This window comes from Vombatus ursinus, unplaced genomic scaffold, assembly GCF_900497805.2.
Source record: "Vombatus ursinus unplaced genomic scaffold, bare-nosed wombat genome assembly UNPS02014782.1, whole genome shotgun sequence".
In the NCBI taxonomy this organism is placed as follows: Eukaryota; Metazoa; Chordata; class Mammalia; order Diprotodontia; family Vombatidae; genus Vombatus; species Vombatus ursinus.
Genome location: NW_020954560.1, coordinates 4,228,275 through 4,253,408, shown reverse-complemented (window position 1 = coordinate 4,253,408; position 25,134 = coordinate 4,228,275). Strand labels below are relative to the sequence as shown.

At 39.4% G+C, this 25,134-nt stretch overlaps 1 protein-coding gene across 2 annotated transcripts in view; it reads left to right on the top strand.

The window, feature by feature from the left end:
• Positions 1 to 9,870: 9,870 nt before the first annotated feature.
• Positions 9,871 to 25,134, top strand: part of CD2 (CD2 molecule) — a 43,332-nt gene continuing 28,068 nt past the window's right edge. The window contains exons 1-3 of one of the 2 annotated variants that reach the window (XM_027866741.1): positions 9,871 to 10,265; positions 10,595 to 10,906; positions 12,437 to 12,691. In XM_027866741.1, the coding sequence (XP_027722542.1) occupies positions 10,205 to 10,265; positions 10,595 to 10,906; positions 12,437 to 12,691 (628 nt within the window). In that variant the 5' untranslated portion in view covers positions 9,871 to 10,204. The remainder of the gene's footprint in view (positions 10,266 to 10,594; positions 10,907 to 12,436; positions 12,692 to 25,134) is intronic. The other variant, XM_027866740.1, reaches the window with a different exon arrangement.

Genomic DNA, 25,134 nt, shown 5'->3' with positions numbered 1-25,134 from the left:
TACTTAAGTTGGGCCTTGAAGGATTGAGGAGTACTGAAAGACCAGTTAGGAGGATGAGCATTCCAGTAATAAGTTACGGCCGATGCAAAGCCATGAAGGCAGGAGACTGAAGGTTGGAACAAGGTTATAAGCACAAGGTGGGTCAAAAGTGCTGGTAACCAGGTTAGCTTTAGTGAAGAATAGGGCCTCTTCTTTCTCTGAATTGGGGGAGTGTGTGTGAAGGAGAGGACGGGTGTGGACTTTGGTAAGATTAGAGAAGGAGGGTGCCTGACACATAGTAGGTGCTTAATAATGTGTGTGTCGATATTGTGCGATGACTAACTTTGATAGACTTAGCTCTTCTCAGCAATGCAAGGATCTAAGACAACTCCGAAAGACTCATGATGGAAAAATGCTATCCACATCCAGAGAAAGAACTATGGAGTCTGAATGCGGATCAAAGCATATTATTTGTGCTCTTTCTCTCTTTTTTTTTGTTTCTTCTTTCTTGTGATTTCTCCCATTGGTTCTAATTCTTCTTTACAGCATGACTAATGTGAAAATACATTTAACAGGAATGTATATGTGGAGCCTATATCAGATTGCATGCTGTCTTGGGGAGTGGGGGAAGGGAGGGGAGGGAGGGGGAGAAAATTCAGAACTCAAAATCTTATGGAAGTGAATGTGGAGAAATAAAAATTAAAAATTAAATAAAAGAAAAAAAGAAGTTGGGTAATAGATTAAAAAAAGAAATGTGTGTTGATTCACTGATTGATTAGAAGAGAGAAATTGAAGATGTTCCTTTCGCTTCCATCTTCTCATTACAGTGGGAAGTGAGGCCGTATGCTAAGAGTAAGGAGGGGAAAAGGGAGAACTGGGTCCTTGAAAAGAGAGGAGGTTAGGAATCGCTTCTACGAAAGAACTGTCACACAGCAGAGAGATCCCAATTGAGGTTAGATCTGTAGTGGACCCAGTCAGCACAATTTCATAATTTTCTCTAGCAGAGCTAGGCAGCTTGGAAGTAGAAACAGGAAGGGAAGAAACAAGCAAATGCTACATGACATTGTGTACATAACATCTCTTTCTCCCCATACACACACACACACACACACACACACACACACACACACAAACAGACACATAGGTAGGTAACACTGTGCCAAGTGCTTTACAAATCATCTCATTTGATCCAACTACCGTAGGAAAGAAGGAAATAAGCAATGATTAAGTAACTACTATGTATATATACTAAGCACTGTGCTAAGCATTTTACAAATTAGTTCATTCAATCATCACAACTGTATTATCTCCATTTTACAGTTGGGGAAACTGAGCGATACAGAGGCTAAATGACTTGCCCCAGGTCACACAGCTAGTAAGCATTTGATGCTGGATTTGAACTCACGTCTTTCTGATTCCAGGTCCGGTGCTCTATCCACTGAGCTATCTACTGTTTTTGAGTCATTTCAGTCATGTTCAACTCTTTGAAACCCCATTTGGGGTTTCCTCGGCAGAGATACTGAAACAGTTTGACATTTCCTTCTCCATCTCATTTTACAGATGAGGAAACTGAGGCAAACAGGGTCAAGTGATTTGCCCAAAGTCACACGGCTAGTAAATGTCTGAGGCTGGATTTGAATTCAGGTCTTCCTGACTTCAGGCCCAGCACTCTATCCACCAAGCCACCTAGCTGCCCCATTGAGCTACCTACCCGTCTCTAGGTAGGGGAGGTGAATGAATGGTAGGAGTCCCCAAGGTTAAAAATTGGAGTGGAAATGGCAGAAACAGAAGCAGACGGTGGGGGTGGAGGAGAAGTCATGAGTGATTTCCCTGCTCTGGGCCTTACTTTCCTCATACATAAAATGAGAGGCTGGATTTAATCACCTCTAAAGGCCTTTTGTCACTCTAAATCCATATTCCTAGGGGTCACCCTGAGGGATTAGCCAGCTAGGGGAGAATCTGTGTTGGTAAAGTGATGATGACTGAGCCCAGCAGAGGGCAGCAGAGAGCCACAAGGTAATGCCCCTTCCTGGAGGGCTTATTGAACAATTTTGTCTTAAGCTAACCTTGGCATTGGGGAAGGAAGGGAGAGTCTGATAGAACTGAAATGCATAAGAAGGGGGAGGGGGAGACTTTTTTCCACATTGTATCTAGGACGTTTCAATGCTGTAGCCCAAATGGGCATTATGTACTTCACAGCACATTCCTGTTTGCTCTCCATCTTTTGATGTGAACTGGACACTTACAGGGTCAGAGATCCGAGACTAGAAGGGACCTCAGAGTTCATAAAGTCCAACCCTCTCCCTGTGCAAGTGAGGAAACTGAGGCCCAGGGAGGCCTCAGTGACTCATCCCTAGGTCACACAGGTGGAAAGCTTCAGAGGCAGGGTTTGAACCCAGATCTTCTAACTTCAGTGTTCTTTGCTTCACATCATACATAAGTAAAAAAACAATTTAATTTTGGGTTATATATTTTGAGGAAGAAATTGTACTCAATCAACTTTAAAAAAATAAATATTATTAATCTTTGTTTGTTTTTATTGCTATTTTCCAGAAAACTATCCCATATAACAAACACTATTTTTAAAAGTAAAGAGGAAGAAAAAACAATAACAAAACTGATCAATATATTTTTAAAAATTGGAAAATATATACAATAGTCCATACCTGAAGATCTACCACCTCTGCAAAGGAGCAGGGAAACTGTCTTCTCTTCTCTGTCCTTTGTTGCCTTATTTGTCCTTTGTCATTTTGTGACAGTCATTTTCAATTGTGTTGTATTACTGTTCTTTCTGTTTGCATTGTTGTAGTTGTACGCTCAGCATCAGTTCATGTAAGTCTTTCTATGCTTCTCTATATTCATCATATTAGCCGTTTCTTACTGCACAGTAATCAATCAATAAATATTTATTAAACACCTTCTATGTGTCAGGCACTGTGCTAAGCTCTGGGGATACAAACAGAAGCAAAAGACAGACCCTGCCCTCAAGGAGCTTACAATCTAATGGGGAAAACAACATACAAATATACACAAAGCAAGCTATATACAGGATGAATAGGAAATAATTAACAGAGGGAAGGCCCTGGAATTAAGAAGGGTTGAGGAAGGCTTCTTGTAGAAGGTAGGATTTTAGTTGAGACTTAAAAGGAATATTTCATTATAGTAACATTCCATTATGTGCATGTACCACAACTTTTTTGGCCATTCTCCAATCAAGGGACATCTACTTTGTTTCCCATTCTTTGCTACTGTGAAACTTACTGTTAGAATTATTTTGGTGTATGTGGAGACTAATCAATGATCTCCTTGATGTATATGCCAGCAGTGGAAACCTTGTATCAAAGGTTATGAACATTTTAGTGACTTTTCTTGCTTAATTCCAAATTATTTTCCAAAATGCTTATATTTATTCAAAGATCTACCAACAATGCGTAAGTGCAGTGGTATTAAATTGAAATAGAAACTAAGAAGCTAGCTGGCTCAGTGGATAGAGCACCGGCCCTGAGGTCAGGAAGACCTGAATTCAAATCCAGCCCCAGACCAAACACTTGACACTTACTAACTGTGTAACCCTGGGCAAGTCACTTAACCCTAATTGCCTAAAAAAAAAAAAAAAAAAATAGAAACTAAGGGCCACTCATCCACTTAAAAGGATTGGGGGGAGGGGCACATATTGACTTAGTTTTAAAATGTCATGTTATCTATATTCTATTGTATTTTTATTTATTTTGTTAAAAAATTTCCCAATTACGTTTTAATCTTTCTGGGGGCATTTGAAAGTATTGAGGGCATCTATGGCCACCTGGCATATCCAACACCTCAGTGCTAAGCTGCCTGTCTCTCCATAGCCCCTCCAGCATTGACTGGTTCCCTCTTTTGTTATTTTTGCCAATTTGTTTCTGGGGTGGGAAAGCTGAAGCCTCAAGGTAGCTAGGTGTTAAGTGAAACCTTAGGATTATTTTGATTTGCATTTTTCTTATTATTAGGAATTTGGAACTTTTTTTCATGTAGTTGTTAATAGTTTGCCATTTGTCTTTTAAGAAATGTTTATTCATATCCTTTGACCACTTATCTCTCAGTGAATTTGATCACTTTTAAAATTAACAGTATGAAACATACAATTTAAATACATAAGTAAGTATGTAAGTGACTCTGGAGAAGCAGTATCATATACACTAGAAGAAACGCTGATTTGGAAGACCTAGGTCCCAGCCCTGGCTCTAACAATTACTAGCTGGGTCACTAGGGACAAATTACATTCGTTTTTGAACTTTAGACTCCACATCTGAAGAACGGGGATAATAATAGCCTCTCTCCATTGCAAGGTTATGAGAAAAGCACTTTGTAAAGTGCTACATAGAAGATATTAATTTTATATAGCAAATAATTTTTAAAATATTACTATTATATATGTGCACAGTGCCTGGCATATAGTAAGTGCTTAATAAGGGCTTGTTGACTGGAACAAATATTTTTAAAAACATATAATAAAATACATAAAACATTAACATAATATAATAAATAATTTTAAAAATATGCTTCAGTTCTATTTTATGATAATTAAAGGGGGCAGAGGAGAGAAATAAAGAAGGGTACATAGTGGGACAGACAGAGATAGAAATAGAGAGGAACGTAGGAGCAATAGAGAGGGAGTTACAGAGGCATGGGATTTAATTCAATTCAACAAAAAATTAACTACCTATTTTATACAAAGTTTTTGTGGGGGTTTTGTTGTTCAATCGTTTTCAGTTGTGTCCAACTCTTTGTGACCCCAATTGGGGAGATCCTGGAGTGATTCGCCATTTCCTTCTCCAGCTCATTTTACAGATGAGGAATCTGAAGCAAACAGGGTTAAATGACTTGTCCAGGGTCACACAGCTAGTGTCTGAGGCCTGATTTGAACTCATGAAGATGAGCCATCCTGAAGATGAGTCTTCTTGGCACTCTATGCATTGTGCCACCTAGCTGCCCTCTTCTGGGAGAAATAGAAAAAACATAGCAGTTCTTACCCTTAAGGACCTTAAATTCCTTGAGCTAAATAGATTCCTATCTACCTATAGAATTCTTATACATTGAATTGAATTATGGATTGAATATTCTTATAGATTGAATATAGACAGACAGAGGCTCATAGGTCATCATAAACAGCAACCAAGACAGAGGCAAAATAATGACATACAAAGACAACAACATTAGGACAAAGACCCGGCACCTTTTTGCTTGTACCCTACCCAGGGTCTACCATATTGGCAAAGACTCAATAAATATGTTTGTTTGTTTGTTTTTTAATTCAATTGAATGGAAAGACTGACTTTCACAGGAGTAGCAATTATATATCGTAGCTTTTATAGGATATTATTGCTAATGAATTTTTGTTTTCGACACTTTAGTCATAGAGATGTCACCTCCTGGCCACATGCCTGAGCCTGGGGGTAGTTAAGCTGGGAAGGCCATTTCCCCATTCTATATTAAAGTAAGCCACTGAGCTATGCTCCAACGTAGTGACTCTCTCTCATCTGTGCTCACTTAGCCTGGATTGGTGTCCAAGCCTCTTGATTCTTATTCCAGCCCTCTCTCCCCACTGAAAAACAGCATTTGAAGGCTTGTAGGGGCTGAGTCCTTATAGTTACTCAGGTTCAAGCCTTGATTCCTCACTAACATTTCACTACTCAATCCAGGGGTGGGGAACCTGTGGGTTCGAGGCCACATGTGGCCTTCTAGGTCCTCGGGTGCAGCCTTTTGACTGAGTCCAAGTTTCACAGAACAAATCCTTTTATTAGATATTTGTTCTGTGAAGCTTGGATTCAGTCAAAGAGCCATACTTAAGGACCTAGAGGGCCACATGTGGCCTTGAGCCCGCAGGTTCCTCACCCCTGACCCAATCTGTTGCCAAGTCTTGTTGCTTTTTTCTTAGCTTCTCTCACATCCATTCCTCCTTTCCATTCACTCACCATTGCCCTAGCCATCATCACCTCTCACCGGTTTGGTCTGTTTGCTTCAAGCCTCTCTCCATTTCCATCCATCCTCCAAAGAGCTGCCAAAAGCTTCTCCTCTGATCATGTTATTCCCTTGCTCTATAAGCCTCAGTGATTCCCTAAGATCAAAAACAAACTCCTCTATTTGACATTTAAATATGTTTACAGCTTGACCCCTTCTAACTTCCTCCTTCTTCTTCTGCCATACTCTTCTTCTTGGACTTGGTCCAGGCATGGTGGCTTACTCACCATTCCAAGAACACGACTCTCGATTTCCTGTTAACTGTGCCTTTGCGCTAGCTGTCCCTGGGGCCTGAAATACACTGTCCGATCTTTTCTGCCTCTTACAACCCCTGGTTTCCTTTAAGACTCATCTCGAGCATCACCTTCTGTAGGAAACCTTTCCTCATCCTCCCAACTGCTAGTGTACTTTCCCCAAAATAGCTTGTATTCATTTTGTATCATGTTGTTGTTGTTCAGTCATTTCAGTCATATCTGACTCTTTCTTGACCCCATTTGGGGTTTTCTTGGCAAAGATACTGGAGTGGTTTGCCATTTCCTTCTCCAGCTCATTTTACAGATGAAGAAACTGAGGCAAACAAGGTTAAGCCACTTGCCCAGAGTCACATAACTGGTAAGTGTCTGAAGCTGGAATGGAATTCAGGTCTTCTTGACTTCAGGCCTTGTACTCTATCCACTGTGCTGACTAGCTGCCCCACAGCTCTGTGTGTGTGTGTAAATATATATATATATATAAATTGCATGTACCCCTACCCACCCATACACACTCATATAAAGTGCTTAATAAAGATGTGTATTGATTGATCCCAGGTGGCCTTCCTGAATCTCCCCCTAAATGTCTTCCTTTCTCAAAGGTACCAAAGAAAAGATGATCTGGAGGCCACTGAATGAATCAGTCGCAGTGAGAGTATGTCTGCTCACATTAGGATTCTTATTTTAGCCTTCCTACACAGAGATGAAGATAGTCCAAATGATAAGTAGGGTAGCAGCTTTTTCTTTTTAGTTGAGGAGATCAGGTGAACTAAATCACAGAATTATTAAATCTTAGGCCTGAAAGGAACCTTGGTGATTGAGTCCATCCCCCCTTTTACAGAGAAGGAAATTGAGCCAAAGAGAGAAGAAGGATCATTGGATCAAACATTTTGAGATGGAAGAGACCTCAGAAGTCATCTAGTCAAAAATTGTTCATTTTAAAGATGAGTAAGACAAAGAGTGGTCTGCCCAAGGTCACCCAGAGGAGATTTGAAGCCACGTCCTCTGATATGCTCAAGGTGACCCAGCCAGGGCCAGTTCCTGATACACCATCTACGATCAACCAAGTTTTGGTTTTGTTTTCATTATTTCTCCCATTAAATGGGATGCTTCATGGGTATCACTTCCCTGATAACTACAAAATACATTCTGAGATTTCAGAGGAAGGATCTCTACCCAATGGACTAATGATCTATGGTGCTTTAGGGCAGGGCAGTTTGTTTGGACAATGTCTGGACTCTTTGATGTTCACTCACCTGGGTTGGATTTGAACTAAGTTCCCATTGACTTAATCCATGCTACACTTAAAACAGGGTAGATTGAAGGAACTAGGACTGTTTAATCTGGAGAAGAGAAGGCTCAGTGGGAAATGTGATTGCTCAGTATTTTCAGGTCTGTCAAGTGGAGGAGCGATTGAATTTGTTCTGTTTGATCTCAGGGGACAGGACCAGGAGTAATAGGTGGAAGTAGTAAAGAAGCAAATTTAGGTCTGATGTCAGGGAAGACTTCCTGAGAGAGCTATCCAAAAGTAGAAAAGGCTGCCAGAATGGGCAGCCTTGGGAGTCCTTGTCATTGACAGTTTTCAAGGGCTGGATGACATTTTGGGGGATTTTTGTAGGAGAATTTCTTTTTTAGGCCTGAGTCAGACTAATTGGTCACTGAGGACTATTCCAACTCTAAAATTCTGTGATTCTGTCAATTCTGGGTCCTTTCAATTGCTTACTTAGCCAATGGTGACATCAAAAACCTATTTCCCAACTTTGCATCCCAGTGGACTTTGTGTGAGGAGTACCATCTTTCATACGCACAAGACAATCCATAAATAACTGGGTAAATTAGAATGAAAGTTGGGGGTCTAGCTTATTATTTTAAGGGGTTAGATTTCTTGATTTTTGATTGCTTTCCAGGTAAATTCATTTTCTCCACCAACTTCATTTTTTTGCCTTTAGTAAATGTAACATTTTACCATGCTTCACCTTCTTCTGATATTCCCTGGAGCTCAGTAGTCATAGCAGACCTTGGCTTTAAGTTCCAAGTTTCTGCATCTTCAGATGCCAAGGTCAGAAGCTAATCCCAGCCTGACAGGACTCTCAGCATTCCAGGTTGGGTGCTGTTTTCAGAATCAGAGGATTTGGGTTCAAATGATGACTTTGCTTCTTCATACCTGTGTGGATGACCTAGGATGAGTCCCTTCACCCTCTGGACCTCAGCTCCCTTTTCTGTAAAAGATGGGTATTGGATTAGATGATCCTTATGCTCCCTTGCAACATTAAATCTATAATCCTTTGAACTTCTCTCTTTTTTTCTGACAGTACAATCTTGGCCTAATTCCTCCAGGTAGCTCCATGATGCTCCCTGTCAGCACTGACTTTTCTTCCCTTGGACATCACATAACTTTTGTACCTCTCTTAGGAACTTATCACTTATTATTTTACATTATAGTTATTTGCATATGTGTCATATTTCACCTACTTGGGTGTCATTATTCCATCTATATTATGCACCTGTCCCCAGTACTTAGCTCAGTACTCAGGATACAGACCTTAATGTTTGCTGAATTGAAATGAAAGAATGAATGCTGTAGGAATTAACCTGTAGGGGTTCTTAACCTGAGATTATTATGTTTGCTTTTTAAAATATTTTAATAACTATATTTTCCTATTTCCTTTGCAATCCTATGTATTTTATCTTATGTATTTAAAAAACATGACTCTGAGAAGTCCATGGGCTTCCCAACATTGTCAATGGAAATCATGGCACAAAAAGGGCTAAGATTCATGGCCTAAACCTTTGGTCATAGGCTAGAGGGCAAACTCTTCTGGGACTGGGAGAGTGGGGGAGGGCAGGATGGGAGAGTGAGGAAGATGGTGTGGAAGCACATATTGTAGTGGATGGAATCTAGGAGCTGTAATTTGGAAGAGCTGAGTTCAAATCCCATCTCTGACACTCACATGGAGCAAGTCACTTAAACTCTTTGACCTTCAGTCTCTTAATCGATAAAATGGGGATAATAGCACCTGCTGCCCCCACCTCAAAAACGTTTCTGTATCTTATTCTGAGAAGGGGTCCGTAGGCTTCACCACACTACCAAATGGGTCTATGACACACAAAAATGTTTAAGAACCCCTGCTCTAAACACATATATTAAGATAAGGTAACATTGTAAAGTACTTATGTGAAGAAATGAAAAATGATTTAAATAGCTGGAGGGATTAATATAGTGCTTATGGATGTGAAATACAAATACAACAACAATTAAGATAATACCAAAAATAAAGATACTACCCAAGTTTAGAAGAAGTCTTGCTGTAGGCATAGAATGAAATCATGTGTAAAAAGCACTCTGCAAACTCTACATAAATATTGGTTATTAGTAAGACCATTTGCAAAACCAGCAGGAGACCATTCCTCTATCATCAAGGGATTTACAGTTGGGCCAGTTTACAAAAGGACACTATTTAAAGGTAAGAAGCCACAAAAACAAGTAAGTCTCCTGTGGGTGCCAATACTGTAATTTCCAACACTCAAGTATTTTTAAAACAGATCAAGTTATGTGAGGCCACAGTGCCCCCTTTAGCTCCATTTCCTGTTTGTCTGTGTGAAAAAGGGGGAAGGAGCAGTCAAAGGGAGCAGGAGGGGAGAAGGAGCTTTGGAAGCCCTTGAATATTCTGACTCCTCCCCATAATCTTGCTGTTTCCTTTTACTGAAAATTTGAAGGCAGTTGAGTGCTTAGAGAAATCTTTGTCTTACCTTGTGCCCACAGCAAGCTTGGCATCCTTCCTCTGGTCTCCACCCTCCCATCCCCCAATCCCCACCCAGCTGAATTAGAATACTGTACATTGTGTAGCTTGAACTCTTGAATACAAATGTAGAAGAAACAGAAAGACGAGGTAGCGGTCCTCGAGGTCCTACTGGAGAATTGCCACTTCTCTCTTCGACAGAGTTTTTGTAACCCAAGTTGGAGATATCTTCCAAAGATGAATTTCCAAAGTCACTTTTTAGTCATCTACCTGCTTCTTTTGTTCTTTTACCCAAGAGGTAAGTGAACTGTTTGGGTCTCTGATGGTTCCTCCTTCTTCCTTCTATATTCTGAGAAGCTACTTTTAAAACATCAAACTTCTGAGTGTAGAAATCTAAGAGGGCTTGAAACAGTTCCTTTTCCTTGAGGGAATGTCCCCTGGTACATTCTCTTGTCTTCTTCTCTTTCCTTTAAGAGCACTGGATTAGGATTCAGGAGACCCACAGTCTAGACCCAGCTCAATCGTTTGTTCTTTGGTTTTGGGACCTTGGGGGAAGGGGGGGACTCAGTTTCTTCAAAGGTTCACCAATTTTTGATGATTCCACACTGTCCCTGCTTTCTTTAACAGGTGTCATGGTAGAAAAGAATGTTGTTTGGGGCATACTGACTCAGTCCATCTCCTTGGACATCCCTGATTTTCTGAAGGACCAAGATAAAGATGATATACGGTGGTTTAAAGGACCTACCCTGATCGCAAAAGTAAACCGAAATGGAGCTAATCATAATTTTTACCGGAGAGACACAAACTATGAGATATTCACAAATGGAACCCTGAAAATTAAAGAACTGGAGAAAAACTCTGAGCAAAACTACAAGGTGTCAGTGTATCATAAAAATGGAACAAACCTTTTGGAGAAAGTATTGATTCTGCATGTAATGGGTGAGTATTCCTTTTCTGTTTCTTTCAGCGGTGGTTGCCAGTCAGAGAGTCAATATTTCTGTGGCTTCTGCCTGGCTAGGGACTCTGATAAAGGCCTGCTCAGTGGAGAAACAAGTGGGAGGCAGAAGAGGTTTTGACTATGGACAGATGCCCTGGCTGAAATTTTGTGTCATGCGCTTCATGAGGAAACTGTTGTCTGATGACCTGATTACTGATGTGGTCTTCCCCCTCCTCATTCTTGCCCTGCTCTGTTGTTTTCCCCAAGTCCTTAGTAATCCAATCCCAGGCTTCTACACGAGGCAACTTGTTAACTGTAGGAGGAAAACAGCAATGAAAAATGAATGGACTTCCCTAAATATCCCCAGACTTTATGATTTCAACAGCATAGGGAAGTGCTGGTGTGATGTACTCTATGCCAATGAAGATTGTTCACTCGTCTTCATTTAATAATCTCAGAGTAAGTGTCTTGTCCAGGGTTGCAAACTTAGTATGAGAGGCAAATTTTTTTTTTTGGGGGGTGGCAATTGAAGTTAAGAGACTTATCCAGGATCACACAGTTAGTAAGCGTCTAAGGCCGGATTGAACTTAGGTCCTCCTGACTCCAGATCCTGTGTTCTATCCACTGCACCACCTAGCTCACCCAGAGGCAGGACTTGAATGGGGGTCTTTTCAACTCCAAATCCAAACCCTCTCTCTTATGACACATCTCCCCAGGATCAAATGATCTCAGTTAAAAGACCTTATAGGTCACAGTTGAATATTTTATCTGTGGTATGGATTCCTTCTCCTCACTAATATATGGTCATTCAACCACTTCTTACGCACTGCCAGGGATGGAAAACTTATTACTTCATGAAGCTTCCTGTTGTACTTTCTCTCTAGGACTTCTTGCCCACCTTTTCCCCTCTCACTCCCCTCTATCCCCTTAATAGTGCAAGGTAACCTCTTTCTTTACATTTCCACTCTCAAAGCACTTTTGCCATCCCCAGTAACCATACGAAGCAATCTTAATTTTGAGCTAAGTAAAAATCTTAATATAGATACATTCACATTCTAGTCAACTTGTCTACCTTTTATGCCTTGGGAAATACTTATTCCTAAATAGTCCTACTAGACTGTAAGTTTCAGGAGGAAAGACTCGTTTAACTAAACCTTTCATCTGCCACAGCACTTAGCCCAGTGTTCTCAAATTTAATTAAACAAACTTTTATTAGACACCTATTATGTACAAGGCATAGTGCTTGGTGGGGAGGCTACAAAGACAAAAACAAGTGATCCCTGCCCTTATGAAGCTTACACTCTATTGCAATGTAGTAGGCATTAAAATGTTTGTTGAATGGAATGGAATTAGAGTGACCTGTCACCAACAGGATTTTCACATCTGGCCATGGCCTGAGGGGCACATCCCAATCCCTGCCCTGGGGCCAGCTTTGCTTTGAGTCCATGTAGGCTACACAAGCTAGAATATATTTTCCATTCAGGGATATTCTCAAAGTAAATGGTATTTTTAATTTTTTTTTCTTTTCAAAGAGGCTGTTTCAAAGCCAGAAATGACGTGGAACTGCACTGAAAGAATTGTCACTTGTGAGGTTCGGAAGGGGACTGATGCTGAGCTTACTTTGTTTGAAAATGGGACACAGCCTTTGAAGATGGGGACCATGAAAAAAGAGGGAATGCAGCTCAAGTACACCTGGCCAAAGAAGCACCCACCACAAAAGGAGTTCAAATGCGTGGCAAAAAACCCAGTCAGTGAGGAGTGGACTGTGGGTCAAACCCCCTGTACAGGTGTGTAGTTGGCAGTGGGTATGAAATAGCTATGTTCATAATAATCATAGTAACTGACATTTATATAGTTTTAAATATGTATAAATATGTAAGTGTATTATATGTATATACACTTTTAAATGAGTAAAAACAATTTCTTTACTTTATTTGACTTGAGCCTCATAACAATCCTGTGAGATAAGTACTAGAGGTATTATTATCCCCATATTACAGATGAAGAAATAGAGACTTGGAGGTTAAGAGTAAATGTCAGAGGTAGGTTTTGAACCTAGGTCTTCCTGACTTTGAGGCCACCCTACTGCACTAAGATTTACCTCTCTTTCTATAGTCTTCTATCCACTATGGCAAGCTGACTTAGTATTTTTTTCCCTTTGGTCTAGACCTGTGTCTACTGATGAGGAAACTTTATCTATGTAGATCAACAGCTACTCTGTAACTTACAATCTTTTTTTAAAATTCAATTTTATTTTGTTTTCAGTTTTCTAGATTCTCCTCCCCCACTAATTGAGGAAGCAAGAAAACAAAATTGTAAATGTGCATAGTCAAGTAAAACAAATTCCTTCAATAACCATTTCCCCCCCAAAAAAATAAAGAAAAGAAAAGAAAAAAGAAAAATACACTTTGATCTTCATTGTGAATCCACCAGCTCTATAGCTGTATAGGATGTTTCATCATGAGTTCCTTGGAATTGTGGTTGATTCCACTGGGTGGATCAGAGTTCCTAAGTGGTTTGAAGTTGTCTCTATATTATTGTGTCTCTTGTAATCTTTTTAAATTTAATTTTTATCTTTCTTATTTTATTTTATCTCAATTACATGTAACAATTTTAATATTTTTTTAAAATTTTGAGTTCCAAATTTTCTCCCTTCCTCCCTCCCCTCCCCTCTTGAGAGACAAGCAATTTGATATAGATTCTCCAGGTGAAGTCAAGCAAAACAAATTTCCGTATTAGCCATATTGTGAAAGACAGATTTAAAAAAACCCAATAAAAATAAAGTAAACAAAGTATGCTTTGATCTGCATTCAGACTTCTTTCTCTGGAAGTAGGTAGGATTTGTCATCATAAGTCCTTTGGAATTGTCTTGGATAATTGTATTGCTGATAATAGTGATGTCATTTACAATTGATCATCATACAATATTGCTATTACTATGTATAATGTTCTCATGGTTGTGCTCATTTCATTTTGTACCAGTACTTATATGTCTTCCCAGGTTTTTCTGAAACCCTCCTGTTCATTTTTTATGGCACAATATTATTCCATCATAATCATATAGCACAACTTGTTCAACCATTTCCCAATTGAGGGACATCCTCTCAATTTCTAATTCCTTGCCACCACAAAAAGAGCTGCTATAAATATTTTTGTACATATAGGTCCTTTTCCTCTTTCTTTGATCTCTTTGGAACATAGACCTAGTAGTGATATTTCTGAGTCAAAAGGTATGCAGAGTTTTATAGCCCTTTGGGTGTAGTTCCAAATTGCTCTCCAGAATGCTTAGATCAGTTCACGACTCCACCAAGAGTGTATTAGTGTCCCAATTTTTTCATATCCCTTCTAATATTCGTTATTTCCGTTTTCTGTGATATTAACCAATCTGATAGGTGGTAGGTGTTTTGTCAGAGTTGTTTTAATTAACATTTCTCTAATCAGTAGTGATTTAGAGCTACAGATAGCTTTAATTTCTTCTTTTGAAAACTGCCTGTTTATATCCTTTGATTATTTGTCAATTGAGGGATGACTTGTATTCTTATAACTTTAACTCAGTTCTCTATATATTTGAGAAATGAGGCCTTTATCAGAGAAACTTGCTGTAAAATTTCCCCCCAGTTTCCTGCTTTCTTTTTAATCTCGGCTGCACTGGTTTTGTTTGCACAAAATCTTTTTTTTTTCCCCGAATCTTTTAATGTAATCTAAAATACCCGTTTTAGCTCCTGTAATGCTCTTTATCTCTTGTTTGGTCACAAATTCTTCCCGTATCCATATATCTGACGGGTAAAATGTTTCATGCTTCCCTAATCTGCTTATGATATCACCCCTTATGTCTAAATCATGTACCCATCTTGATCTTATCTTGGTATACTGCCTAAGGTGTTGGTCTATATCTAGTTTCTGTCAAACTGATTTCTAGTTTTCCCTGCAATTTTTGTAACATAGTGAGTTTTTGTCCCAAAAGTTTGGATCTTTGGCTTTATCAAGCACTAGATTACTATGGTCATGCACTACTGTGTATGGTATACCTAATTTGTTCCACTAATCCACCACTCTATTTTTTAGCCAGTCCCAGATTGTTTTAATGATTACTGTTTTGTAATTCAGCTTGAGATCTGGTTCTGCTAGGCCACCTTCCTTCACATTTTTTTAATTGATTTTCTTGATATTCTTGACCTTTTATTCTTCCAGATTATTTTTTCTAGTTCTATGAAATAATTTTTTTGCAGTTTGATTGGTATGGCACTGAATAAGTAAATTAATGTAGGTAGAATTGTCATTTTTATTATATTGGCTTGGCCTAATCATAAGCAATTAATATTCTTCTAATTGCTTAGATCTGACTTTATTTGTTTGAAAAGTGTTTTGCAATTGTGTTTATATAGTTCCTGGATTTGTCTTGGCAGGCAGACTCTCAAGTATTTTATATTGTCTGCAGTTATTTTAAGTGAAATTTCTCCTTTTATCTCTTCTTGCTGTCTTTGCTGGTAATACATAGAAATTTTGATGATTTAGATGGGTTTATTTTATATCCTGCAACTTTGCTGAAGTTAATTACTTCAACTAGTTTTTTGATTGATTCTCTAGGATTCTCCAAGTATACTAACATATCATCTGCAAAGAATGATAGTTTTGTTTCCTCATTGACTATCCTAATTCCTTCAATTTCTTTTTCTTCTCTTACTGTTAGAGCCAGTATTTCTAGTACAATATCGAATAACAGTGGTGAAAATGGGCATCCTTGCTTCACCCCTTCCCCATTACAGGTCTGGCTTGCTAATCGTTTTAGATACATCTTACTTTTCATTTTAAGGAAAACTCCATTTATTCCTGCTTTCTAATGTTTTTTGAAAGGAATGAGTGTTGTATTTTGTCAATGGCTTTTTTCTGTATCTATTGATATAATCATATATTTTTATTGTTTTTATTATTGATATGGTCAATTATGCTGATAGTTTCCCAAATGTTGAACATATTTGTGTGTTCAATGAAATGCATTACTGGCACAAATCCCACCTGGTCTTAATGTATGATCTTTGTCATATACTTTTGTAATTTCCTTGCTAGTATTTTATTTAAAATTTTTGCATCTATATTAATTAGGGAAACTGGTCTAAAGATTTCTTTCTCTGTTTCTGTTCTTCCTAGTTTAGGTATCAGCACCATAGTTGTGTGATAAAAGGAATTTGGGAGGACTCCTTCCTTGCCTATTTTCCTAAATAGTTTATATAGTATTGGAATTAGTTGTTCTTTAAATGTTTTATAGAATTCATTTGTGAATCCATCTGGTCCTAGGAATTTTTTCTTAGGTAGCTCATTTATGGCTTGCTCAATTTCTTTTTCTAAGATAGAGTTATTTAAGTATTCTATTTCCTTTTCTGTTAATCTGGGCAATTTATATTTTTGTAAATATTTATCCATTTAATTTAGATTGCTAGATTTATTGGTATCTAATTGGGCAAAATAGCTCCTAATGATTGCCTTAATTTCATCTTCCTTGGTCATGAATTCACCCTTTTCATTTTTTGATAGTGGTAATTTGTTTTCTTTCTTTTAAAAAAACTCAAATTAACCAAGGTTTTATTTACTTTATTGGTTTTTTTTCCATAAAATCAGCTCCTAATTTTGTTTATTAGTTCAATGATTTTCTTTCAATTTTATTAATCTCTGCTTTGATTTTCAGGATTTTCAATTTGGTGTTTCATTGTGGATTTTTAATTTGTTCATTGTCTACTTTTAAAATTTCATGCCAAATTCATTGATCTGCTTTTTATTTTATTTTATTCATGTAAGCATTTAGAGATATAAAATTTCCCCTAAGTACTGTTTTGGCTACATCCCATAAGTTTTGGTATGTTGTCTCATTGTTGACATTCACTTTAATGAAACTGTTGATTGTTTCTATGATTTGTTCTTTCACCCATTCATTCTTTATTATTAGATTATTTAGTTTCCAAATAATTTTAATCTATGTTTCCATGGCCCTTTATTGAATGTAATTTTTATTGCATTATTGTCTGAAAAGGGTGCGTTTAATATTTCTGCTTTTCTACATTTGGTCATGAGGTTTTTATGCTCTAATACATAGTCAATTTTTGTGAAGGTGCTATGTACCACAGGGAAAAAAGTATACCCCTTTCTATCCCCAATTAAGTTTTTTTCCAGAGGTATGTCATATCTAAATTTTCTAAAATTCTATTCATCTCCTTGGCTTCTTTTTTGTTTATTTTATGGTTAGATTTATCTAGTTCTGAGAGAGGGAAGTTGAGGTTCCCAATTAGTATGGTTTTGCTTCTATTTCCTCTTGTAACTCATTTAACTTTTCCTTTAAGAATTTGGATACTCTGCCATTTCATGCATATCTGTTTAGTATTGATATTATCTCTTTGGCTATGGTACATTTTAGCAAAATGTTGTTTCTCTTTATATCTTTTTAAATTAGTTCTATTTTTGCTTTTGCTTTGTCTGAGATCATGGTTGCTACTTCTATTTTTTTTAAACTTCATCTGAAGCATAATAGATTCTGCTCCAGTCTTTTATTTTCACTCTGTCTGTATCTCTGTTTCACATGTGTTTCTTGTAAAAACATATTGTTGGATTCTGGTTTTTAATCCTTTCCCCTGTCTATTTCCATTTTATGCATAAGTTCATCCCATTCACATTCACAGTTATGATTACTGTGGATTTCCATTCATTCTATTTTTTCCCTGTTTATCCTTTTCTTTGTCTGTCTTTGTCTCTCTGTCTCTCTTTCTCTTTCTCTCTCTCCTTCCTCCCCCCATTCTTCCTCAAATGTCTGTTTTGCTTCTAACCACTACCTCCCTTAATCTGCTCTCCCTAGTCATTCTTCTCTTACCTCCTTCCCCTTCTACTTTTTTGTAGGGTAAGATAGATTTCTATACCCAACTGAGTATGCATGTTATTCCCTCTTTGAGTCTATTCTGATGAGACTAAGGTTCAAGTGTTGCCTGCCACCACACCTCCATTTCCTCCTCCACTGTAAAAGCTATTTTTTCACATCTCCTACATGTGAGATGATTTGCCCCATTCTACCTCTCCCTTCCCCTTTCTCCCAGTACATTCCTCTTTCTTATCCCTCAATTTTTTTGGGGGGGGGAAATAATCTTATCATAGTTAACTCACACAGGTGTGAGTTAACTCACACCTTGCCCTCCAGAATATCATATTCCAAACCCTCTGATCCTTTAATGCGGAAGTTGCTAAATCTTGTGTGATCCTGATTGTAGTTCCACCATATTTGAATTGTTTCTTTCTGACTCCTTGCAATATTTTCTTTATGATCTGGGAGCTCTGGAATTTGGCTATAATATTTCTGGGAGTTTTCATTTGGGGATCTCTTTCAGGAGGTGATCAGTGGATTCTTTCAATTTCTATTTTACCCTCTGGTTCTAGGATATCAAAACAGTTTTCCTTGATAATTTCTTGAAAGATAATGTCTAGCCTCCATTTTTAAAAAATCATGGCTTTCAGGTAGTCCAATAATTCTTAAATGATTTCTCCTTGATTTATTTTCCAGGTCAGTTGCTCTTCCAATGAGATATTTCACATTTCTTTTGACTTTGTTTTATTGTTCTTGATATCTCATGGAGTCATTAGCTTCCTCTTACCCAGTTCTAATTTTTAAGGAATTATTTGCTTAAGTGAGCTTTTGTGACTTTTTTCCATTTGGCCAATTCTATTTTTTAAGGATTTTTTTTTCCTTCAGTGAATTTTGGTACCTCTTTTTCCATTTGGCCAATTTTGCTTTTTTCCCCCTCTAGGCAATTGGGGTTAAGTGAGTTGCCCAGGGTCACACAGCTAGTAAGTGTCTGAGGCCAGATTTGAACTCAGGTCCTCCTGATTCCAGGGCTGGTGCTCTGTCTACTGCACCATCTTGCTGCCCTGCCAATTTTGCTTTTTATGGAGTTCTTCTCTTCAGTGAATTTTTGTCCCTCTTTTACTATTTGACCAACTCTGTTAAGGTGTTATTTTGTGGTATTTTTTGCCTTTTTTTTTAATCAAGTTGTTGACTTTCTTTTCATATTTCTTTGTGTCATTTTAATTTCTTTCCCCAAATTTTCCTTTATCTTTCTTATTTGATTTTGAAAATCTTTTTTGAGCTCTTCTAGGAATTCTTGTTGGGTTTGTGTCTAATTCACATTTTTTTGTCTGAGGCTTTGCTTGTAGCTGTTTTTACTTAATTGTCTTCTTTTGAGTTTGTCTTGCTCTTCTCTGTCACCAGAGTTACTTTTTATAATCAGGTTGGTTTTTTTTTTTTGTTTACTCATTTTTCCAACCTGTTTCTTGACTTTTAAATTTACGTTAAAGTTAGGCTCTGCTCCCAGTGTGGAGGGGCCACTGTCCCAAGCTTCAGGTTTTTCAAGTGTTGTTTTCAGAACTAGTTCTAGGGGTCTGTAAGTTTTTGGTGCTTCTGAGATGGTATGATACAAGAAGAGATCTGGGCACTGCTCTCTTGGCCTGTGCTTTAGTCTTTGCCTAGGAAGAGATCTTGTTCTCCTATATTCACAAGTGCTGGCACTCCTCATGGCCCTGAAACTGTGACCAGGTCCCTTGTTCTCCTGCAAGCTCTAGTGATAGTGTTCTTTTTTGCCTTGGAACTGGGGCCAGGGTGCCTGCTCCACTGTGAGTAACCAGACTCTTCTCTGCCTTGGAACTATGACCAGGGTCCCTGTTCCCCTTCAGCCACTCCTCTTTGCACTTGAACGGCAACCTGGAACTGTATCTTGACAGTGCAACAGGGTCCTGAACCCAGCTTCTGCAAAAGGTCCCCTGTAATCTTTCTTATCAGTTGTCTGAGCCCTTTACCACCTGTGGGCTGAGAGCTCCTAAAGCTGTTGCTACTGCTATTGCAATTGCCTCTAAGGTTTGCTGCTATCATTGCCAAGGCACAGTACTGTGTCCCGCAGTGACTACCACCCAGGTATGGCAGACCTTTCCTGCCAACCTCCTAAGTTGTCTTGGGGTGGAAAATTGTTTCATCCCAACTTTTTGTTGGCTCTGCCACTCCAGAATTCTATTTGAGGTGTTATTTTAAAGTTGCTTGAAGAGGAATTTGGGAGAGTTCAGTTGTGTTCTTGTCTCTATTCTGCCATCTTGGCTCCACCATTTTACCCTTACTGTCTCTTATAGTATGAAAGAGTTGCATGGCATATTGAGAGGATGAGTGACTTGCCCAGGGTCACACAGCTGGTTAGTGTCAGAGGTAAGATTTGAATTCAGGTCTTCCTGACTCTCAGACCAGTCCACCATTCACTATATCATGCTGCCTTTTTGCCCCAAAAGACAACATGCCCATCCCTCTGGAGGAGTCAGTTCTAGTCAATCCACTGATCAACAGGTATTTTATTAAGTGCCTACTAGGTGCGAGATACTGTCCTAGGTTCAGGGGACACAAAGACAAAATGAAATAATCCCTGCTTTCAGCAAGTTTCCATTCTCTCGAAGATGATTGATTGATTTGGGCATGACCATGACTCTGCCTTGGACCATCATGTTGCTTGGAAGATGAGGTGAAATGTTTAGGGAAAATTGCAAGGAAAATGGTTTACTTTGTTAGAGGTACCAATGTTGGAAATTCCTCGTAGCACTCAAACTAACAAGCAATCTAAGAGAAGTCGTTCCCCAATCACACCCCCTTTCTCTCTGAAAGAAAAGATGGGCAATTAGAATCATTTCTTTGGCAAGTAATACCAGCTCATACTGGAAGTAGGGATAGAACTCAGCTGTTTCCTACTGTATGCCTTTGTTGATTGTCCCAATTGCTAGCACTACTTCCTAGCTCCTCCCCCACCTATGTTATCCACGGTGTCCCAAAAGACTTTAGTAAAGTTTTAAACATTCTTTAAAGCCCACCAAGACTTTTGGGACATGGTGTATTGTACCGGGGTTGATCGGGATAACACAGAGCTCAATTCCAGGAGTCCTTTCAATGTACTTGATAAAACAGTAAGATGTGGACGTAGGTAAGAAGGATCTGCCTCTCGTGGAGGTAGACATAGACCATAGTGACTTGCTGACAGCCCAAGGGATAGAAAACTTTTGATGATGGGAAAAACAGAATTTTTTCTTAGCTCTTTCTTCCAGGCCAGAAAGTGGGGACATTCCCTATGACATGGTTTAGTAATTGCTGTCTCCTTCAAATCTGGCCCCCCCACCTTTGACAGAGCCTTAGTCACCGGATACCTATTGAGAGCTCATTGTGTCTCTCCAGCAAGGTGCTCCTGGCACCTACATGTCTAATTCTGTGGGACATGGGTCCTTGAGACAAAAGTCCATGCCCTGTAGTTATCTCAAGGAGATGAGACTGGGGGAGACTCATCAGATTGACAGGGGTTCTCATGATCACCCCATATTCATTTTGCATATATTTCATGTGTACTTCTTTGTGTGAGGCAGCTAGGTTGCACAATAGATAGAGTGCTGGGTCTAGAGTCAGGAAGGTTCGAGTTCATATTTGGCCTCAGATTCTTACTAGCTGTGTGACCTTGGGCAAGTCACTTAACCCTGTTTATCTCAGTTTCCTCACCTGTCAAATGAGCTGGAGAAGGAAATGGCAAACCACTCTAGTATCTTTGCCAAGAAAACCCCAAATGGGGTCACAAAATGTTGAACATGACTGAAATGATTGAACAACAACTTATTTGTATACTATTTGATTTCCTCTTGATGAAATGTAAGTTCCCTTAAGATAGGGGCTTTCATTTTTGTTTGTATCCCTGGAGTTTTGCACAGTGACTAATATGTAATAGGAGCTTAAGAGTTTTTTAATTGTATTGAATTGAATGGAAGACAGTCAGAAGCCTCTGGGACCCTGGGTACTGTTTAGAATTTTTATCAATGGCATGGCTAGCACAAAGGCTGGGTGACTTCTCCAGTTTTAGATGATACCAGCCTAGGAGGGAGAGTTTTGTGTGGATGACAGAGTCAGGATCCAAAAGACTTCAAGGAGCTAACCTAAGATGAAATTGAACAATCATGAGTGGAGAATCTTACTCTTATTTTCCAAAAGTCAACTTCACAAGAACAGGACTGGAGGAGGCCTGACTAGATCACAATTCAGGGGGTGGGAGTGGGGTAGTGTTTTGCAATTTCAGGCAACCAAAAAAGTTAAAGTGATATCAGCCAACAACAAAAGAGGTCATGTGTCCAGGACTAAAGAGGAAGGAGTCCAGATATGCTCTGCCCTGGTCAGATCAGGTCTAGAGTAGTACATTCAGTTCTAGGGATCATGTTACAAAAGCATATTGATAAGCTTGAGGGCATTAAGATGAGGGTTTCTAGGATGGTGAAGTTGAGGTCATGTCTTATAACGGTCAGGCAAAGGTTTGGGGATATTTAGTCTAGAGAAGGTCAGATTTAGGGGGGAATGTGATAGCTATGTTCGAGAATCTGAAGGGCTCTTGTGGAGAAGATAGATAAGTCTAGTTCCACTTAGCCCCAGAGAGCAGGACCAAAAGCAGTCCCTTCATTTTATGCCCAAGACTAAGTTCTCTTAAAGATTAAATGACTTGTCCAAGGTCCTGCAAATATTATAGCTTTCATAGGGGAGACCTAGGTGAGGCAGTGGAGAGATGAATGGATCTGGAGTCAGAAAGACCTGAGTTCAAATCCAGCCTCGGACATTTATTAGCTATGTGACCCTGCACAAGTCACTCAGCCTCCGTTTGCCTCATTTTCCTCTTCTGGGAAACAATCATAATAGCACCCACCTCTCAGGGCTGTTGAGAGGATAAAATGAGATAATATTTGTAAAGTACTTTACAAACTTTAAAGGGCTATATAAATTCTAGTGAAGATGGTGCTGATAATGAAAAAAGAGGAAGAATCTATCAATCAAACCAGTTGATTGATTGGTTGATAGAGTCTTTCTTTACTGGAGGTCTTCAAACAAAGTCCAGATGTCTGCTTGTTGGGTGTGCTGAAGGAAATCCACCCCCTTCCCCAAGAGGAGAGAGAAGGAGAGATATAGGGGGAAATAGGTCTTTTCTCACTTTTTTTTTTAAGAAAAAAAAAAGAAAAGAAAATGGGAGAAGAGAAAACAAATTCAGAAAAACTGATTGAAAAAATCTGACCTGATACTTTATGTTCCACACCAGTGGACCCCCACCTCCACAAAGGAATTGGAGGTGTTGAAGGGTAGATTCTTATTCAGGTCTGGATTGGATCAGATGACCTTCAAGTTCTCTTTCAGCTTTGACAGCCCGTGATTGTGTGACACTGGGGTTAATGGACTCTAGAGAGGGGAGGATGAGAAGAGCTTGGCAGACCATTCTTTCTTCTCTCCAAGCAAAAGAAGACAGAGTCAGGGTGCAAAAAGAATTGATGAAAGTGTGTGAGGGAATTTGGGGGAGATTGTTGGCTGACAGTGGAGCTGTGTTCCTCTTTTCAGACAGAGTTGCTGAGGAGATATGATAAGAGGAGATCAGACTGGCACAGCTTCCCAGCCAAGCCTGTATTGCAGGGAATTGGTCATTTTTGCAAGATGAGTCAGAAAAAGTCTTTTGTCTCAACCAGAAGTACTTTTAGAGAGGCTATATGCTATAGTGGACAGAGGACTGGACGAGAAGGCAAGACATAAAGGCTAATTCTAGTTCTACCCCTAACTTGGTGAGTGACCTTGGATAATAACAGCATGATAATTGACACATACATATGTATGTATGTATGTATGTATATGAAGCTTTAAAATTTATAAGATATTTTACATACGTTATCTTACTTTTGTCTCTCAACATTTCTGGGAGGGAGGGAGGTATTATAGTTATTATTATCCCCATTTTTCAGATGAAGAAACTAAGAATGAGCAAGGTCAGCTGATTTGCCCATGGCCTGATAATAAGTGTTGGAAGCAGTATTTGAACACAGGTCTTCTGGACTCCAGGTCCAGCACGCCAACCTACCTCTCCAATCCACTCCATCTCACTAGGCTTCAGCTCCCTTATCATTAAACTCAATCAAGGGTCCTGAGGGTAGCGTGCTTGCTTGGTTTGGGTTTTGGGGTACTCTATAAACTGCCAACACGAGCCCAACTGAAATTCCCGAGTCTTCACTGAGGATCAATAAAAGAATTGCGTCATTGACTTCTAACTCTCCCCACTTCCTTGGTCACGAAGATGGAGTGAAGTTACTCTCCTTAGCTATGTGGCTTCCTTTCAGCTCCACTCAACTCTTATTTTGATACCTCATCCTGCCACAGAATTGACTCTGGGTTCTCAAAAGCTATGCCGGCAGAACGAAAACGCTGGTCTCTTCCTACGTGCTGGAAAGGCTCAGAGTCCAGGCTCAGCGAGGGACCATGTGTCTGTGAGATGTAGACCGGTCTAACTCAACGGAGAAAAAGACCCAGAGGATTGCTGCAGTGACGAGAACACCAGGATTTGGAGTCAGAGCACATGGGTTCAAACACTACATCTCTTATGCTCATGTCCTGTGTAGGCTTTGGCAAATTATATATCTTCGCTGGGCCTCAATTTTTTTTTATGTGTAAAATAAGAGGGTGGAACTATATGACTTCTGAGATCCCTTCTAGGGCTCCATTTATGATCCCATAATTGGCCTAAGGGTGAATTTGGGGGGGAGGGTCTTTAATTCACGAAGATTATCTACTCACGAAGGCTTGGGACTGGAATGAGTTTTCACTCAGAGTTTCAGTATGTGGTTTCCCTCCATAGGCTGCCGTTTGCGTTCATCTTAAATGTTGGATGTATTTGGGGATCCTGAAGGTTTGGGGCTGATTTGTGTAGGGCCCCTGCAGCTTCTTAAGGATGGGCCTAGGTGGAGTTATGGTCTAGGCACCTGGAAGGAACATAAAAGAATTAGTCCCTGCCCTCATGTAACTTGTGGAATAGAAAGTTAGAGTTGGAAGGGGCCTTGGAGATTATCTCCTCAAACTCACTCCCAAGGAAGGAAATCAGGGTCCTGGGATGGTTGGACCATTTGTTTAAGGTCACAGGGCTAGGTGGCTGACAGAGCCAGTACTCAACTTCCATTTCCATGTTCTTTTAATTACACCACACTGTTTCTGTCTCTAATTGTCTCCCTTCCCCCCTCCCTCCCTTTCTTCCTTTCCTTCCCTTTCTTTCACTTCCTTCCCCCTCCCTTCCTCCCTTTCTCTTTTTCTCCCTCTCTCTCTTCCTTTGTCTCTCTCTTCTTTCCTTCCTTCATTCCTTCCTTCCTTCCCTCTATTTCTTTCTTTTGCTTCCTTCCCCTT